This window comes from Meles meles, chromosome 8, assembly GCF_922984935.1.
Source record: "Meles meles chromosome 8, mMelMel3.1 paternal haplotype, whole genome shotgun sequence".
Classification (NCBI taxonomy): Eukaryota; Metazoa; Chordata; class Mammalia; order Carnivora; family Mustelidae; genus Meles; species Meles meles.
This window is the reverse complement of record NC_060073.1, coordinates 31,143,583-31,163,449: the sequence shown is the minus strand read 5'-3', so window position 1 is coordinate 31,163,449 and position 19,867 is coordinate 31,143,583. Positions and strand designations below refer to the sequence as shown.

The 19,867-nt window shown below is 41.0% G+C and overlaps 1 protein-coding gene across 7 annotated transcripts in view; it reads left to right on the top strand.

The window, feature by feature from the left end:
• The window catches only part of TCP11L1 (t-complex 11 like 1), a 36,821-nt gene that overhangs the window by 1,972 nt on the left and 14,982 nt on the right, over positions 1-19,867 (top strand). For 3 of the 7 annotated variants that reach the window (XM_046014510.1, XM_046014509.1, XM_046014514.1), the window contains 4 exons: positions 2,519-2,706; positions 13,896-14,028; positions 15,325-15,445; positions 16,469-16,689. In XM_046014510.1, coding sequence (XP_045870466.1) covers positions 2,544-2,706; positions 13,896-14,028; positions 15,325-15,445; positions 16,469-16,689 — 638 coding nt within the window. In that variant the 5' untranslated portion in view covers positions 2,519-2,543. Of the gene's footprint in view, positions 1-93; positions 201-1,271; positions 1,369-2,518; positions 2,707-13,895; positions 14,029-15,324; positions 15,446-16,468; positions 16,690-19,867 lie in introns of those variants that run through there. The other 4 variants (XM_046014511.1, XM_046014513.1, XM_046014512.1 and 1 more) reach the window with 4 other exon arrangements.

The following is a 19,867-nucleotide window of genomic DNA, read 5'->3' as shown; positions in this document are numbered from 1 at the left end:
AATGAGCACGCTGTAAGCAATCCCTGGTTCCTGTAGCCCGTAATTACAGCTACCATTTGTGGGAAGCCTGAGGTGTGCAGCTGCTGTTATGCACATTCCGTCGTCTCATCGTCCCCCAAATCGAAGAAGTAGGTAGCTGCATTTTACAGAAGAGGAAACTGAAGTTCCCCAGCTAGTAAAGAGCCAGAATTGGAACCCAGGTACGTCTGAGACCAACGCCCATCCTTGCCACACACGCTGACATCACAGAGATGACACAGCTGTCAACAAATACTTAACGGGCATCTATTTGGAAGATAGGCTTACACGGATGGAGCATATTAGGAAATGTGGTTGGTGCTGGGCACGAAGAAGTTAAAAATCTAGGTGAAGAGGTGTGTGTGTGTGTGTGTGTGTGTGTCTGTTTTAAATAAAACTAGCAGTTTTACAGGCTCGCCCCAACCCATCTTCCCTCTTCATCTCCTGCCACTAGGTCTCTTCATTTTCGTGTGCCTTCACATTTGCCCTCTGAGTGAAATACTCTCCCTCTCCACCTCCTCTCTCACTCTAGACATTTTTTAATTGGGTGAAATCCTCTCTTTCCAAAAGAACAGCTCAAATGTCACCTTTTTCCGGAAGGTTATCCCAGCCTTCCTCCAGGCAGAGTTCGTGTCTCTGTCTCCTGTGTTCCCTTAGTGGTTTCCTAGCATGCCACCAAGACCTAAGCTTCACTCTGTTTCCTTCTGCGCATGTTTCCCTCTCCAGACCTATTTAAATAAGTATAGATAGATAGATAGATATAGATTTTTAAAAAAGATTTTATTTGACAGAGACACAGTAAGAGAGGGAACACAAGCAGGCGGAGTGGGAGAGGGAGCACCAGGCTTCCTGCCGAGCACAGAGCCAGAGTCAGCTGGACTTGGGGCTCGATCCTAGGACCCTGGCATCATGATCCGAGCCGAAGGCAGCTGCTTAACGACTGAGCCACCCAGGGGCCCCTAAATAAGGATATTTTGAATTGGATTTAAGGCAAGGATGCATGCCAGATGTTCAGTAACTAGCCCAACAAGAGTTCAGGGAAAGGTGCAGACATTGCTGGGAAGTGCCCTGGGAGGAGTAGGACTTGAGCTGAATCTTAAAAAGATGGGGTTAGTTTACTAAACTGAGCGTTGGAGAAAAGCATGCCTTGCTCCTCACTGCGCAGTAGGAGTTACTTCATCCTTTCTGAGCTCATTCTCAGCATGTGAAGAGGATAAAATTAGAAGTGTGTGTGTGTTTGTCCTTTCTCATAGAATATGCTGGCAATGTTATCTTTTGGATTGGAGCTTATCCAGAGCCTAATAGGATTTGGGACAGAGGAGATGGGTGTCTGGAGTGGGATGTTAGAAGGTAAGGGGAACTGCTTTAAAGCCATCTTCATATTAATAATACAGGCCTGGAAAAAAAAAATGCAGGCCTGAAAATGTCAATTCCAGTAACTTGATTTTATTTAATGGAGGGATCTGAAATTTCAGATAATTATATCAAGTGATGCTTCTCTGTTTAATGTGCCAAAGAGAGTCTGCCAGACCTTTTGGAAGCAGTCAACATTTCTTTTGATCCCTGGATTACCATCCAGGTGTATAATAAAGACTAATTAGTGTTTATGAAATGTTTTGTGATCTCCAAGTGCTGATGGTACAAATTCTAATTATTTGCAGTATTGTGAATGCAGAAACTTTGTGTCTGTCTTCTCCCTTAATTAGAAACACCTTAGGAAGAGAGAACTCTAGGGGAAAACCTCGGGAAGGAAAAACTTGACAAAACTTCTACAGTAAAAAGAGGCTACAATTTCAGGCATTTTTTTTTTTTTTAACTGGCCCAAACCAATGTGTTAAATATTATTCCTGTTCTAACCAGCAACTTAAAAAATTAAAGCCCCACCCAACCCCATACATTGTGGTTGTTTGCAACTTCCTCCTTACGGTCTTTTCCTGCTCACTGACAAGAAGTTAATAAAAATATTTGCCCCGCATATTCTTACATGCCTTTTAAGAGTCTACCTTCTATGTGTCATCTCTAGTCATCCACACAACAGAATCAGGGAAGCAGCTCATCAGCCCAGTGTATGGAAGCAGAAGTTAAAAGCATGGTTTCGAAAGACTTCATATGAGCTCTCAGGAATGAAAGTAGTGATGAATTGAATCACTCTTTGATTAAAATAGAAGCGGGCGCTTGGTAGTATTATCTTCCGACAATGTAAGGTCCTGTCCTGTTTTCTTTTGACATGGTACTTAGGAGTGGGACAAAAATAGTCAAACTTGTCGCTCTGTATGGGAGGTACTGGTCCATAAATTTGATAAATCACAAGCGTCATTTTAGAGCTATCTATTTAATCATTGATATAGAATATGATAGCTGGGAAAGAGCTTCACAAGCCCATTCATTTTCACAGGTGAGAAAATTGAAACCCAAAGAGAATAAATGATTTGCCCAGAGTCTTACTACTAGCTAGTGACAGAGCCAGAATATTTGGTTCACTTTTTTTTTTCTTTCCTAGGAAAGTGAATTAAACTTAATTGAGAATGTCCGAAAACCCTGACAAGCCCAATATAAATGAAGCAGGAAAATCAAAATCGAATGATTCTGAGCAAGACCTTGAAGATGCTGTGAAAGGTTCTGATGCCGCTCTACAGAGAACAGTAAAGTCGGGCTCTCCCAGCACCCAAAGAGTGCAGAGACCTCACTGTAAGCAAATTTGACTTTGGGTAGAAACCCTAATGTCATGTTTTGGGATGATATTTTGATTAGACTTCCTTGTACTTGTGACCCTGACCTGGGTCCTAGTAATATAACATTGCGGATAACTAGTAAACTATAATATTTAAGAATAGCAAGTTTCTCAACTGGCAGCCTAGTCATGTGGGTTTTTTTTTTTTTCCAAGATTTTATTTATTTATTTGACAGAGAGATCACAAGTAGGCAGAGAAGCAGGCGGAGAGAGAGAGGAGGAAGCAGGCTCCCTGCCAAGCAGATATCCTGATGTGGGACTCGATCCCAGGACCCCGAGACCACGACCCGAGCCAAAGGCAGAGGCCCAACCCACTGAGCCACCCAGGCGCCCTTCTTTTTTTCTTTCTTTTTTTTTTTTTTTTAAATTTCATTTATTTATTAGAGAAAATGCCCGGTGGGGAGGCAAAGAGCAAGAGAGAGAGAGAGAGAGGAGCAGACTGAGCAAAGAGCCCTGCGGGCCCATCCCAGGACCCATAGATCCGGACCTGAGCTGGAAGGCAGATGCTTTACTGAGCCACCCAGGCGCCCCCCACTTGTGGGTTTTCAATTGCTTGAGAAATTAAAATTTTAGGATCCTGTCCAGAATATTCCTGTCTTCCTGCGGTCTCCGTGGCATTCCACTTTCTCTGAAGTGCTCTGAGAAAGAGGGTGGAGTGCAAATTGTAGCTTTAATTTAAAAAAGCGTCTGAAAAGTCTGAGGCAGGTTCCAGCCAGGACTGTGCTTGTGCAGGTTAAAAAAGAAATAGGTTTTGAATGTGAGTGAGGTCACCACACCCTAACTTCATTGCCTGGGGGCTTAGTTCCCACGAGGCTGAGGGGATTCAGTTTGCTGAGTGGTCGGTGAAGTCATTTCAGAACCCTGGCAGGGAGCCGGCCTCACGGATGAAAAGGTGGTAATTTCCGCAAGTATTCCCAGCAGTCGCCCCAACTCATGTCTTTTATTAAGAATACTTAAGCTTTCTGAAGTGAGTCCAAAAATGAAAGTTTTAAGAGGGAGTGTCATAGTCTAAGAATGTCAGTGCTGATGTTATCTCTTTAAAGTGGAGGTGATCAGTAGTTCTTCATATTTGAAAGAAATATGAACATTTTTGGGGTTTCAGGTGTGTTTCTTTTAAAATGATCAGGTAGTTTATTAGTCCACACAGTACTCTTTTCTTTCTTTTTTTTTTTAATTACGGTTTACGCCCAGTGTGGGGCTTGAACTCACGAGCCCGAGAACAAGAGTGGCATGCTTTACTGACTGTTCCAGCTAGGCACCCCTCAACAAAGTATTCTTTTTTTCTTTTCCTTTTTAGATTTTATTTATTGGAGAGAGAGCACGCGCACACACATATACACACGGGTGCCCGTGGGGCAGGGGTGGGGAGGTTACCAAAGAGAGGGAGGAGCAGACTTCCTGATGGGCAGGGAGACCAACACAGGGCTCAGTCCAAGGACCCTGAGATCAGGACCTGAGCCGAAGGCAGATGCTTAACCGACACTTAACCACACGGGTGCCCCTCAACATAGTATTCTTATTAGCAAACATTATGGGCTCCATTTTATTGTGGCTTAGTATCACGTAAATTTTGATAGATATACCAGTAGGTTCAGGAAAACACGCTGTTGATAAGTCTGTCATGCATGTGTTACACCTTACAGAAAAAAATTATTTTTGCGGAAAAAAATCAGGTTCTAGCACCCAAAGTGTACAAACCTCACTGTACGCAAATATGGCTTTGGTCATACTGGTCTCTAATATGTATAGTTAGAAAGCTTCTGTTGTCTCATTTTTGTTTATTTTTTAAGATTTTATTTTTATGTAATCTCTATACCCAGCGAGGAGTTTGAATTCATAACCCTGAGATTAAGAGTCCCATGCTTTACTGACTTGAGACAGCCAGGCATCCCTGTTTTCTCATTTTAATTTTTTTATTTAAAAAAAATTTTTTTTAAGATTTTATTTATTTTTTCAAAGATTTTATTTATTTATTTGACAGAAAGATCACAAGTAGGCAGAGAGGCAGGCAGAGAGGCAGAGGGAGAAGCAGGCTCCCTGCTGAGCAGAGAGCCTGATGGGGGCTCCATCCCAGGACCCTGAGATCATGACCTGAGCCCAAGGCAGAGGCTTAACCCACTGAGCCACCCAGGTGCCCCTGTTTTCTCATTTTTAAAATGAGGAAAATACACTTATCTCTTAGGATAGCTGTAAAGATTAAATGAATTCATGTAAAGTGTTCAGAATCATGCTTGGCACCTAGTAAATGCTCAATAAATATTAATTGTTAATACTACTGGCATGTCATCTGTAGCGTTTAAAGATACCAGGACTGAGTGCTGTAATTGGGTTGTATATGGCTGACATGATGGTTTTATCACCTACAGTTTCTGATAAAGGAGGATCATTGGTATGGATCTTTAGTCATTCTTTGATTGATGGCCTTGCTTTGGTATCCTGTCAGTCTAATGGAATGACTCCAAATTAATGTCAAGCCAACATTAGACTATATTATCTGAGACTGTATGTAGTTATGTTCTTAAGGCAAAAGTGCTTATCTTGGGACCCATGATTTTTAGGGGTTGTAGGAACAGCCAGAAAAGTATATCAACATTTGTGTGCATATGCATTTTTTAGGGAAGAAAGTCATGGAAGATCTCATTAAATTCGTATAGAAGTCTATACCAAAACGATATATAAAATCAGTGCCCTACAATATTGCTCTGGCTTCCTTGTTCTTTTTCCTTATAATAATAGGTAGGCACAGGGCTGTGGACCTCTGTGTCAAGCTCAGACCCTATAGTCTGGGGACCACATCAGGAAGCCTCACTCATCACCTAGAGCATAAATAAGAATTTATAAAATATGAAAGAAACTGCAGACATTTGAGTTTATAGTAACTGTAAAATTACTTCTGGAATTCTATAAATTAAAATGTAAATAGCAAAAAGATAATCTTTAGCCTTGCAAATTATAATAGAGTAATATTTTAAGGGCAGAATTGCTATTGGTAACTGGGATATTGTGAATTATAAAACAAGAAAACTCTGGGTTTTGGCCAGTTCCTGGCAAAGAGCTCCTTTGGAATTTCCTAAGTGATGAGCGCTAGAAAGGTATCTTTTGTTATGTTAATGAGTGACCTCTGGAAAGCATTTAGGTCACCCAAGGATGGGGGCTAGTTCCTAGGGGGACCCAGTCATATGATTAATTGGAGGGTTGAAACTTTGTTTTTCTTTTTTTTTTTTTAATTTTAAAGATTTTTTTTTTTTTTTTTTTTTTTTTTTTTGGTTTGTCAGAGAGATTGAGAATGAGCACAGACAGGCAGAGGGAGAAGCAGGTCCCCCACCAAGCAAGGAGCCGGATGTGGTACTCCATCCCAGGTAGCTGGGATCATGATCCCAGCGGCTTAACCAACTGAGCCACCCAGGCGTCCCAAGGGTTGAAACTTTCAGTCTCATCCCTGAAACTGCAGACTGGGGAGAGGGGCCGGAAGTTAAATCAATTGTCAATGGCGAGTTTTGTTGTTGTTGTTGTTTTTTTTTTTAAAGATTTAAGAGAGGAAGAAAGCGGGAGCCTGGGCATCTGGGGGGAGGGGCAGAGAGAGAATCCTCCAGCAGATTCCCTACCAAACAAGGAGAGAACAGGGACCCAGACCCGGGGTTTGATCCTAGGACCCTGAGATCAGTACCTGAACTGAAATCAAGAGTTGGCCGCTTAACCAACTGAGTCACCCAGGCGCCCTGCCAATGGCCAATGATTGAATCAATCATGCCTATATAATGAAGCCTCTATTAAAAACCCCAGAGGACTGTGTTGGGGGAGCTTCTGGGTTGGTGAACACGCGGTGGTGCTGGGAGAGTGGGGTGCTCTGAGCACGGACACTCCTCCCCCCTTGCCCCACCCATCTCTTCATCTGGCTGCTCCTGAGTTCTAGCCTTTTATACTAAACCAAGGATCTGGTAAGTGACAACGTTTCTCAGTTCTGTGAGCTGCTGTAGCAAATTAAGCGACCAAGAGGAGGGAGTCATTGGAACCTCTGATCTATAGCATAGGGGACACTGTGGACTTGGAACTGGGGCAATTTGGAGAACCCAGCCCCTAACCTGTGGGATCCCATGCTACCTGAAGGTAGATAGTGTCAGGACTGAATGGAATTGTAGGACCCCTGGCTGGTGTGTGACACCTGCTTGCCTCCACACACATTGGAATTTGGGTGCAGAACCTTTAGTAGTGATAGAGAATATTGAAAAAGAAAAAATGGCTGGCTTGTGAGAATTGGTTAGCCCTAATCTGAAGTGGCGATTTCATTCTAACAATGATCTGCTCCTTAAACACAGAACTCCTCAGAGGAAGGGTCAGTCAGCTGTAACTCAATGTCCCCTCTGAGATTCTCTACTTCCATATGCTTCTCTGCTCACAAAGCACCTTCTGTGCTGGTGTTTCATCACTGATGGCCAGTGAAAGACGCTGTATTCAGAGGAAAAGCATCAATTGCTATTTCAGTTAATATTTTCCATTTAGCTTTTTGGTTTATTAAATCAGGTCTTTGTGAGTTTAATTAGTAGATCCCAGGCATCCTTAGATAAAGGGATGACACTAAGTTCTTACATTTTAAAAAAAGTTTTTATTCTTATTTTTTTTGAAGATTTATTTATCTTTAGAGGGAGAGAGAGAAAAAGGCACACACGTGCATGTGGGCAAGGGACGGACGGGGTTAGGGGGAGGGGGAGAGTCTTAGGCAGACCGCAAGCAGAGCATAGAGCCCAAGGCAGGACTCAATCTCACAATCCTGATATCATGACCTGAGCTGAAACCAAGAGTCAGAGACACTCAACCGACTGTGCCACCCAGATGCCCCTAAAGATTTTATTTTTAATTAATCCCTATATACAACATGGGGCTCGAATTTACAACCCCAAGATGAGAATCGCATGCTCTACCAACTGAGCCAGCCAGGCGCCGCTGTGAATTTAATTAGTGTATCCCAGGCATCCTTAGATAACTGGATGGTACTAAATTCGTACATTTTGGTTTGTTTATTTCAGTAATCTCCACATGCAGTGTGGGGCTTGAACTCACAACCCGGGGATCATGCCGCAGGCTCTTCCAACTGAGCCAGCCAGGCTCCCCTAAGTTCTTACATTTTTAAAGCTCATTACTAGACTTTGAATTATGGTGTGTCTGTGTTCAGTCAGTATTTATTAAGTGCATGCTGTGTATCAGGAACCCAGCAGTGAGCCAGCAGGTCCACACGGTCTCTTTGCTCATGGAGCTTGCTGTCTAGTGAGGAAGACAAAGTAACAAGCAAAATTCTACACAGCACTCTAAGTTCTGTGGATAAACTTGACCCTTGCTTCACCGCACTCACTCTATAGTAGTTTGGGTGACATTTGCTATTTGAGAATTTGCAAACACAAAACAGTCAACCCTGTAATTAGTATGCAGTGAACAGTTCCTGTGGGTGTATATCCATAACGTATCCTGATCATATCTTAGAATTGTAGCTCTTATCACTTTTGATCAGGTACCCTTCATTAATAAGTTTGATTTTTTTTTAAGATTTTATTTATTTATTTGACAGAGAGAGAGAGATCACAAGTAGGCAGAGAGGCAGGCAGAGAGAGAGGAGGAAGCAGGCTCCCTCGGAGCAGAGAGCCCGCCCGATGCAGGGCTCGATCCCAGGACCCTGAGATCATGACCTGAGCCGAAGGCAGCGGCTTAATCCACTGAGCCACCCAGGCGCCCCAAAGATTTTATTTATTTATTTGACAGAGAGAGAGATCACAAGTAGGCAGAGAGGCAGGCAGAGAGAGAGGAGGAAGCAGGCTCCCTCGGAGCAGAGAGCCCGCCCGATGCGGGGCTCGATCCCAGGACCCTGAGATCATGACCCGAGTCGAAGGCAGCAGCTTAATCCACTGAGCCACCCAGGCGCCCCAATAAGTTTGATTTTTAAGTAGTCCCTAAATTGGGCAGTGCCTGTAAACTGGTGTCTGATGTTCTCAGCACTTAGTACAAATGGTTTTGTCCCAAGTATGCCCAAAACCCTGAGAACACACTAAACTATAATTTGGAAGTCTCCTCTTTCATAGAACATTCCTTCGGTTGTCTTCTTTTTGCATATTAGTAAATAATGGCCCTGGAAGATTTAAAGATTTAGGAGCAGAGGGAGACGGAGAGACAGAATCCCAAGTGGACTCCCCACCTAGTGTGGGCCTCCTCGCAGGGCTCGACCCCACGACCCTGGGATCAAAACCTAGGCGGAAACCAACAGTCAGATGCTTAACTGACTGAACCAGCTAGGCGCCTCTAGCCCTGGAAGGTTTAAATGACTTGTTCAAGGTCACATTCAAGAGTCTTAGTTAGAGGGAATTGAATTTCTCCCTGCGTGCTCTGTCCATTGTGTTTCCTGACTAGGTAGCATGAGAACAGTGTCTATTTCTCATCACCCAAATGCCCCAAATTGTTGAAAAATGGCAAATTTACCGTGAGAACTGTGTGTGTTTGTTTTTTTTTTTTCATAAGTTTAAGATGATCAGACATTTGAAGATTTTTTTTGTAAAACCAGGGCTAAAACAAAACTTGGAAGCCTTGGTGACAATCCTGAGCCTCTTTAAGTCGGTGGAGCGTGTGGCGCTTGATCTTGGGGTTGTGGGTTCAAGCCCCACATTGGGTGCAGTGGTTACTTAAGAAAAATAAAATCATTTTTTTTTTTAAAGATCTTTCTTTATTTGACAGACAGAGATCACAAGTAGGCAGAGAGTCAGGCAGAGAGAGAGAAAGGGGGAAGCAGGCTCCCCGCTGAGCAGAGAGCCCGATGTGGGGCTCAATCCCAGGACCCTGGGATCATGACTTGAGTGGAAGGCAGAGGCTTAACCCACTGAGCCACCCAGGAGCCCCAAGAAAAATAAAATCTTAAAAAAGATAAGAGCTCTATGGAATTTAATAAAATCTTTTAAAAATTTTATTTATTTATTTGACAGATCACAAGTAGGCAGAGCAGCAGGTAGGGTGGGGGGTATGCAGGCTCCCTGCTGAGCAGAGAACCCGATACGGGCTTGATCCCAGCACCCTGAGCTCATGACCTGCGCCGAAGGCAGGGGCTTAACCCACTGAGCCACCCAGGCGCCCCTGGAATTTAATAATTTCTGATGCTTGCTGTTGATAGGCCACAGTGGAAGTTCCATTTTCTGATAAATGGAAAGAGAAAATATTAGCTTGAATAAATTTAATAATCAGTATGCATATAGCAAATTCCTGCTCAGTGCCTTTGAATTTTTTAATCGACTTCATTGAGGTATAATTTATATATAATGAAGTTGAATTTTAAATATGTATTTGAGTTTTGACAAATGTATTTACAGTTGTGTCACTGCTGCCACAGTTATGAGCTGCTGGAACATTTTCATCACCTCCCCAAATCCCCATGTCCCTGGACAGTGAATCTTTCTTACCATTTGATCACAGCGTTTGACCTATTTAATGTATTGTTGAATTTGCTTTGCCTTATTTTGTCGAGGATCTTTGCATCTATGTTCATCAGGGTTGTTGACCTGTAATTTTCTTTTCCTGTAGTGTCTGGTTTTGGTATCAGGTAATGCTGGCCTCATATAATGAGTTCCAGCCTTTGGCAACCACTTACTTGCTTTCTGTCACTATAATGTTGCCCTTTTTATGATTTCAAATAAATGGAATCATACTGTATATAGTCTTTGTATCTGACTCGTTAACTTGAGATGATGCTTTTAGGATTCATCTGTGTCTTTGCATGTATTAGTGTATTCCTTTGTTATCACAGGGTAGTATTCTGGTGTATGGTTACAATTTGTTTATCCATTCTGCCATTGATGGACATTCGGATTAGTTCTAGGTTTTGATTGTTAGGAAGAATGCTGCTATTAACATTTGAGTACAGGTCTTCACATGGCCATATGTTTTCAGTTTTCTTGGGTGAAGACCTAGGAGTGGGTTTGCTGGGTCATGTGGTAAGGGTATGCTTTACTTTATAAGAAACCAAAAACCAGTTTTCCAAAGTGACGGTACCATTTTTCATTCCCATTGTTTATGTATGAGAGTTCCAGGTGCTGCACATCAATGTCAAGACTTGGTATGATCAGCGTCTTTCATTTTGGCCATTCCAGTAGGTGTGTAGTGGTTTCTCAGTGTGGTTTTAAATTGCGTTTCCCTGAATCGAAAAGGAAAAACCTACAGTTTTCTACCTGCGTGGGGCAAAACCCTGTCCTTCCTCTTGGGTTTTCCTCCTGGGTGTCTCTTTTACTACTCACACAGAGTATATCACTTCTAGTTACCCAAATGTGTGGGGTTCCCCTCTGCCGCCACCACCAAGCAATTTTCACACCAGCTGGGTGTCTTACATTGCAACTGAATTCTGACACTGTTTACCCACAGATACCATCAGATCTTACAGGTGAAGGGCTTAGTCCCACAGGAATACTGCCACCCCCCCCCCCCCAGTCCCTCCGCTTTGGCCACCAGTCACTGTGTGCTATAGCCTCGAGATTCCACCGACCCGTCCATGGATTCTGTTGATTTGCTAGAGTGGGACAGAACTCAGGGTGACACGGTTCACCGGTTTATTAAGGTAAATACAGAAGATGAACAGCTAGATGAAGAGCTACCTAGGGTGAAGTGTGGGGGTTTCCTCCATGCCGGAGCTTCTGTCTCTGGAGTTGGGGAGCATCACCCTCCCAGTATGGATGTGTTGGACAACCTGGGAGATCTCTGAACGCCCTGCTATTGGGACTTTGCGAAGTCTTTCTCCTGTAGGCCTGATTAATTATTAACTCCATTTCCAGCCCTTCTAACCTCTCTGGAGAATAGGACTGAAAATTCCAGCCTTCTGATCCTGGCGTGGTCTTTCTGGTGACCAGCCCCCATCCAGAAGCCATCCACGAGCTCATTCAGAGTCACCTCAAAAGAACAAAACCTGTTCCTTCTGCTTATCGCTTCGGAATTAACAAGGGTTTTAGGAGCCTGCTGTCAGTGAGGGGGTCGAAAACCAAATATTAAAATTAGATGTTCCTGGTGTTCTTATCACTTAGGAAGTAAGAAGGACTTTAGGAGTCTTGTGCCAGGAACCAAGGGCAGAGACCAATGTACATATTTTCTGTTATCTCACACTGATGATTAATGATGGTGAATAGCTCTTCGTTGCCTACTGGCCACTTGTGTATCTACTTTAGAGCAATGTCTCTTCAGATCTTTTGCCTGTATTTTACTGGTTGTCGTCTGTTTTTGTGTTATAAGAGTCCTTTCTGTATTCTACATACAAGTCCTTTATCGCATGTGTGTTTTGCATAGATTTAGATTCTGTCCTATCTGACATGCCTTTTCATTTTCTTTGTAGGAGTCTTTCACAGAATAAAAGTTTTAAATTTTGGTAAAGTACACTTTGTCAATTTTTTTCTCTTAATATATTGAGTTTTTGTATCTTACTCTAAGAAATTTTACCTAATTCAAGATAAAGATTTTACCTATCTTTTCTCCTAGGAGTTTTATAGTTTTAGCTCTTATATTTAGGTCTGTGGTCCATTTTGAGTTCCCTTTTACTTATCATGTGAGGTTAGGGTTGAGGGTCATTCTTTTTTTTTTTTTTTTTAAAAGATTTTATTTATTTATTTGACAGACAAAGATCACAAGTAGGCAGAGAGGCAGGCAGAGAGAGGAAGGAAAGCAGGCTCCCTGCTCAGCAGAAAGCCGGATGTGGGGCTCGATCCCAGGACCCCGGGATCATGACCTGAGCTGAAGGCAGCAGCTTAACCCACTGAGCCACCCGGTGCCCCGAGGGTCATTCTTTTATATACTGAGAACCAAGTGTTCCAGCACTGTTCAGCTAAACTAGTCTTGCCTCGTTGACCACATGTATATGTATGTATGTATGTGTGTGTCAGTCTGTTTCTGGGTTCTCTCTTCTCTTCACTGGGTCTGTAGATCTATCTTCATACCAAAAAACACTGTCTTGATTGTTGTAGCTTTAAAGTAACTCTTGAGATCAGTTAGTGTAAATCTTCCAACTTTATTCTTTTCCACAATAGTTTTCATTTCTGTAGGTCCTGTGCATTTCCATGTAAATTTTAGAATCAGTTTGGCATTTTCAACAAAAAAACTTGCTGGGGTTTTTACTGGGATTGCATTTTATGAATAGATCAATTTGGCAAAAATTGACATCTTAATAATACTGAAAATTTTTATTTGGGCTTTGATTTTTGGATATATTTTGCTAATATTCATGAAGCAAGATTTATTTATTTACTTATTTATTTAGTATTCCTATTATTATTCTGTGGAAACATTAAAAAGACTTTTTGTTGAGTATTCCCAACTTCCCCTTACATGACTCAATGAAGATTTTTACCAGATAGGATATGAACAGCTCTTAGATTTAGTTCCTTTTTTTTTGGTGAGCAAAAGAAAAAAGTAAAAGAGGAAGGTAAATAATTTTTGAGTAACCTAAGAAGATCTTTATAACTGCTAAACCCTGTGCAAGCCAGTGACACTATTTATCTCATTTTAAGCCTAGGTCTTATCCCCATTATAGAAAATTAATATACCTTCTTAATTATCTTCTAGGTCAGTGCTTTTCAAATTATGGTTTCAAAACATTTTTAGTATCACATACAGGGTAGTCTAGTGGCTTAGTTTTCTGAGTAGCATCTGATGTGCTAAACTACTTGATTGAATTTTAATTTGGGGGAATTCGCTCCTGGTGCAGTATTCGTGGTGGCACAAAATGTAAACCGATGATGGGAACAAATGAGGAAATCCTAGATCTGGGGTCTCCTTTCTTAAACTTAGAACAGGTTAAAAGCAAAGAGATTAGAAAACACCCCTCTGCTTCTTGGACAATTTGATAGTCTGTGACTTAAAAATCTTACCTAAGTCTCAGTTTCATTTAGTCATTTCCACCGACCAGCCTTAAGTAAAAAACCGGCTATTTTCAATGTTGGAAGTGGTCTCTGTTTTTAGTTTTCTAGGTTAAAAAGAAAAAAAAAAAAGAATCAGGTAAAGTTCTGTTGTTTGAAATTGCCAGAGTATTTTCATAGAGGCATAACCAGAATTATTAGCTGGTATCAGAACTACTGCCTTCTCCTCACTTTAATGGAAATTTTCATCCAGAGAAGCAAATCTCTTACACTGGGTTTTGTTGCAGCTAGTCCTCCTCGATTTGTGACAGTAGAAGAACTTCTAGAGACAGCGAAAGGAGTCACTAACATGGCTCTAGCCCATGAAATTGTAGTAAATGGAGACTTTCGGATTAAACCAGTCGAATTACCAGAAGACAGGTAAGGCGGTTACTGAGTAACCTTGTTTAGTGGAACTCTGCCATTTCCCAGCTCTGAAAAGGTCTTCTCCGCTTGATGTCAGCATATTCAAATGTATTTTTTCCTTTTGGACGTTGTTGCTAAAAAAAATCCCTCAGTATGTCTGTGCTTGGAATCACTAGTGTTTGGAAATGGATCTCAGGACCACTGATCACAAATAAAAGGTCTAGGAAATCTGTAGACACCTTTCATGTCAGCTTCCCCCTACTGCATAGGGCTTAGCTGTCCTATCTTGTGTTTTCATTGTATTGTTTCATCCATTTCTTGTAACTATCACATCGTACTATGGTTGTCGGTTTACTGTGTTCTTCACCAGACTGTAATCTACAAAGACAAGGGTTGTACGTTATTTTCTACGTGCATAGCACCTGGCACACATCATATTGAATCTAGACCTCTTGAGTGTAAAGTGTACCTTCTAAAATGTATTGTCATAAGAAAGAAAAATCATTGCCCATTATAACTGTGCAAGTGTCGTGATAAACATTGGAGGAGGAATGGCTGCTGGGTTGCCAAGCTATCGTGTCACACACATGAGCCTTTTATGACTTTATAGACCTTTCTTCTCTGTTCTGCGAAGATAGTACTTTTTCACACTAATAATGAAGAACTACTTGTTTTGCTCTCACAATATAAAGACTTTGGTTTTTTGAAGATTTTATTTGTAAGTAATCTCTACACCCTACATGGGGCTCAAACTCCTAACCCCGAGATCATGCTCTACTGACCAAGCCAGCCAGGTGCCCCCAGAGACTGGTTTTAATGAAATGTTATATGTTAGTGGTAAGAGTTCAGTTCCTAATTAAGCAAGTATCACATAGATCACATAGGAATAGGATATTTTCTGGAAATAAAGTTCTTGAGCATATATATATGCCGAGGTGTTATCTTAAACTGCTTAATCTTAAATATCTTAAGGAACTTGCAGCTTTCCGGGAATATTAAAACAGCTCTGAACTTTTCAATATGCTTTTTAGCCTATGGCACTGTTATACGCTATTAATTGGCCCAATGTCATCTGTCAAGTGAGTTGAAAGTTATTCTGTCCAATGAGGTATTTATTGAAATAAATCACTAAATTTAAAATAAGGTATGTGCTTGGTTTAAGTATATCCAGGAAATCTCTCCTTCATTCAAATTATTTTTAAAATTTCTCACCCTCAACTTGTAGAATTTGTGCTTTTGGAAGTGATTCGAGACTCAAATATTTTATTTGCTTGTGGTTTTTTTTTTTTTTTTTTTTCCATTTGTTTCCAGTTTGGAGAAGAGAGTGAAGGAGATTGTACATAAAGCTTTTTGGGATTGCTTGAGTGTCCAGCTAAGTGAAGACCCTCCCACATATGACCATGCTATCAAACTTGTTGGGGAAATCAAAGAGGTGAGGCAAAGAGCCCATTGTGGTGCTTTTCTGGTGTGTTTGGAGTAGTCAGCCTTTCTGTGTTATTGCACCAAAAGACTCGAAAGAAATTAAGGATAAGTTAAAACTTGTACTTGCTGAAATGTGGATTAAGCCTATTTTTGGCTCAATGCGCTTTTAAAAATTTGAAACAAGCTATGATAACTTGAAGGCTTTACTTTTGTAAATGAAGTTGTATTTGTGTGTATATATTTTTTTAATATTTAAAGATTGATTTATTGAGAACAAGAGAGCACACGTGGGAGCAGGGTCAGAGGGAGGGGAGAATCAAGCAGACTGCGCTGAGCAAGGAGCCCAACATGGGGCTTGATCTCACAACCCGATGACCCTGAATTCATGATCTGAACTGAAACCAAGACTTAAGGACGCTTAACTGACTGAGCAAACCAGGTGCCCTTAAAGATTCATATTTTTAGAAAGAATTATTTAAAGAAAACAAAAGTTATAATTTATAATGGCCAAAAAATGATTCAGTCCATGGGATAGAGAAGGCATTATGTAGAAGTTAATTCTTTTGCAAATACCTTTAGCAGTAGTATCAAAGAAATGTATCAGTGGAAATTGACATCTATGTTGGCTCAGAGGCTCACATTAATTATGTTGTTTCTCACTTTTAACAGTTTATCTTTTATCTGAGGGACTGCTACATAAGCCTTAAATGGAAGCTTAAATAACTAATCTAAATGATTTGCAAACAGGGCACCTGGTTGGCTCAGTCAGTAGAGCACGCAACTCTTGATCTCAAGGTTGTGAGTTTGAGCCTCATGTTGGGCATAGAGCCTATTTGAAAAATAAATAAATGATTTGTAAACATGTTTTCTATCCACTGTTAAATAAAAGGTTAAAATATGTACCACAGTAACAATTATATTACAGTAACAATTGATAAGCCCTTATTTGGGTCATTGTGAATTCCTTTGCATGTACTCAAAAATGATGTCTGACTAAGAAACTTTGATTTAACTTAGCTGTGCTCTTTTGTAGACTCTCTTATCTTTCTTGCTGCCTGGTCACACTAGACTGAGAAACCAGATAACAGAAGTCTTGGATCTGGATCTGATAAAGCAAGAAGCAGAGAATGGGGCCTTAGACATTTCCAAGCTGGCAGAATTCATTATTGGCATGATGGGGACCCTCTGTGCACCTGCTCGAGATGAGGAAGTCAAGAAACTAAAGGACATTAAGGAAATAGTGCCCCTTTTCAGGTACAGGAATCATGTTAATCACCTTCAGTGTGCTTAAAATACAGAACCTTTTCTCTTTTTCTTTTCTTTTTAGATTTATTCATCTTGGAGTGGGGGGAGGGGCAGAAGGAGAGAGTCTCAGACTCCATGCTGAGCGTGGACACAGGGCTCGATCAGAGTCTGTTTTCAAATTTAGAATTCAAGTGTAGATACAAGTGAATTAAAAAAAAATTAAAAAAACAAACATTTTGTAAAATACAGTAAAGTAGAAAGAAGGAAAAAAAATCATCCATAATTTTACCATCTAGAGGCAAAATCACTGTTAATCATGGGGTTTTTTTTGTTTGTTTTTTCTCCCTCTCCCTCCCACATTTTATTTTGAAAAATTCCAAATGTACAAAAAAGTTAAAAAAAAAAAAAGAAAAGAAACCGTGCGGTTAATATTCACGTATCCTTTACACAGATCTCCCAGGTTTTTTGTTTGTTTGTCTTAAATATTTATATATTTGAAAGAGAGGGAATGTGGTGGGGAGGGAGAGGGAGATAGCTTGGAGCCTGTTGTGGGGTTCAGTCACGACACTGACATCATGACCTGAGCTGAAATCATGACAGATGCCTTAAACAACTGAGCCACCCAGGTGCCTCCAGACATTGCGACATTTTACCCTTAAACCTTTGAGTAGGTGTCTCCCAAAAATGTGGACATTCTTCTGTATAATTAAAAAAGAGGGTCATCTTGCTGGTTCAGTCACTAGAGTGTGTGGCTCTTGATCTCCGGGTTGTGAGTTCCAGCCTTACATTGGGTGTAGAGATTACTTAAAAATAAAATCATAAGCAAGGGGCATGTTAGTGGCTTGGTTGGTTAAGTGACTGCCTTTTGCTCAGGTTAGGATCTCAGGGTCCTGGTATTGAGTCCCACGATGGGCTCTCTGCTCAGTGGCCTGCTTGTGTGCACGTTCTCTCTATGCCAAATAAAGAAAATCTTAAAAAATAAAAATCTTAAAAACAAAAAACCAAGACAGTAAAGAAATTTAACATGAATATAATTGTATTAACAACAAATAATTCATATTAACTTCCTTTGGTCTTTTGGGTATTTATTTTTAAAGATTTTTTTTTTTTTTTTTGGTTTATTTTATTCATGAGGGAGACAGAGAGAGGCAGAGAGAGAAGCATGCTCACTGCTGAGCAGGGAGCCCGATGTGGGACTCTATCCCAGGACCACCCTGGGATCATGACCTGAGCTGAAGGCAGGTGCTTAACTAACTGAGCCTCTCAGGTGCTCGGGTGTTTATTTTTAAACATATATAATTATGATCAAATTTATATAATTTTTCAAATAAATGAATTAAAAAAATTTATATAATTTTTTAAAAGACTTTAATTTATTTGACAGAGATCACAAGTAGGCAGAGAGACAGGCAGAGAGAGAGAGAGAGGAGGAAGCAGGCTCTCAGAGCCCAATACGGGACTCGATCCCAGGACCCCGAGATCATGACCTGAGAGGCTTTAACCCACTGAGCCACCCAGGCGGCCCTATATAATTTTTTTTAAAGTAGGCTCCACACCTAAAGCTTTTACGCCTGACCCTGAGATCAAGAGTTGCATGCTATACCAACTGAAACACCCCAAATTTATATAATTTTTATGATAATATTATTGACAAACAATTGACATGATGCTGCATGAGAATTTGACTTTTGGCCAACTGCTTAGCTCTGTTTTTCCTGTAAACAGATAAAGGTGTTCTGCATCAAAATGCTACCCTGCCACATTGCTTGTGGGGAAAGTGACTCTGATTGGTACATTGCATCTGGACTGAAAGTAATGATAATGAACTATACGTAGTGACTGGGACACCACACTTTGGAAGTCCTTTAGGGGAGTAGCTTTTATAACAGGTCATGTCCCTAATGGAGACACTAGAAGCCATGCCGTAGAATTATTACAAACTCTATTAACACACATATATACATAAATATGTTAGCCGGGCAGCCCCCACACGTCTGCCTTCTCTCAGCTGTTACTGTAACCTGAGTGGTGCTGCCTTATTGGCCATCTGAGTGACTAGATGATACCAGACCTCGTGAGCCCAAATGCTCAGCTGACTCTAAGAAGTCCTCCTGGTGGCCATTGCGGGCCTGACTTTTTCTATAAACCTTACACCCTAATTAGGGGCGCCTGGGTGGCTCAGTTGTCAAGTGTCTGCCTTCAGCTCAGGTCATGATCTCAGAGTCCTGGGATCGAGCCCCGAATTGGGCTCCCTCTTCCACGGGAAGCCTGCTTCTTCCTCTCCCACTCCCCCAGCTTGTGTTCCCTCTCTTGCTGCCTCTCTCTCTCTCAAATAAATAAATGAAATCTTAAATAAATAGACAAACAAACATACCATAACTATTTCACTTTTTTTTAATTGAAAGTGTCATTGAGATAATTGTGTATTTGTATGGAGTTGTAAGAAATAATACAGTACACTTTATCCAGTGTCCCCCGAAGCTAACCTTCTGCAAAACTGCAGGGCATCACAACTAGACTGTTGATATGAATACAATCCAGTGACCTCACTCAGATTTCCAGTTTTACTTGAATGAGTTTGTATATGTATATTAAGTTTTATATAATTTTATCCCTGTGTAAGTTTGTGTATCCATCACTGCATTCAAGGTCCTGGGCAGTTCCAACACCACAGGATCCCTTTTGTAAAACCAATGTAGATTATTTCTTAAAACTCCCCGTAAGTATTTGCAATGGTTACAAGATATTTATTTGCATAGATATGGGTAACTATTGCCCTATTAAGATGGACAATTAGAGTACATATAATAACTTTAATCCTGTTATGAACATCCTTGCACATAAAACTTTTTTCTATATTTTAGGTTATTTCCTAACTTTAAGTTCTTTAGGGTGTGAGAGCACAAGCAGGGGGAGCAGCAGAGGGAGAAGGAGAAGCAGACTCCCAGCTGAGCAGGGAGACGGATGCAGGGCTTAGTCCCAGGACCCTGGGATCATGACCTGAACCAAAGGCAGATGCTTAACCAACTGAGCCACCCAGGAGCCCCTAAGTTCTTAAATAGGATTCCTGTGTCAGAGGATAGGAACAGTTTTAAGATTCTCACTGCATGCTACCAAGTTGCTTTCTAAAAGTTCCTTTTATTTTCAGCTTTTTTTTTTTTTTAAGATTTTATTTGAGAGAGAGCGT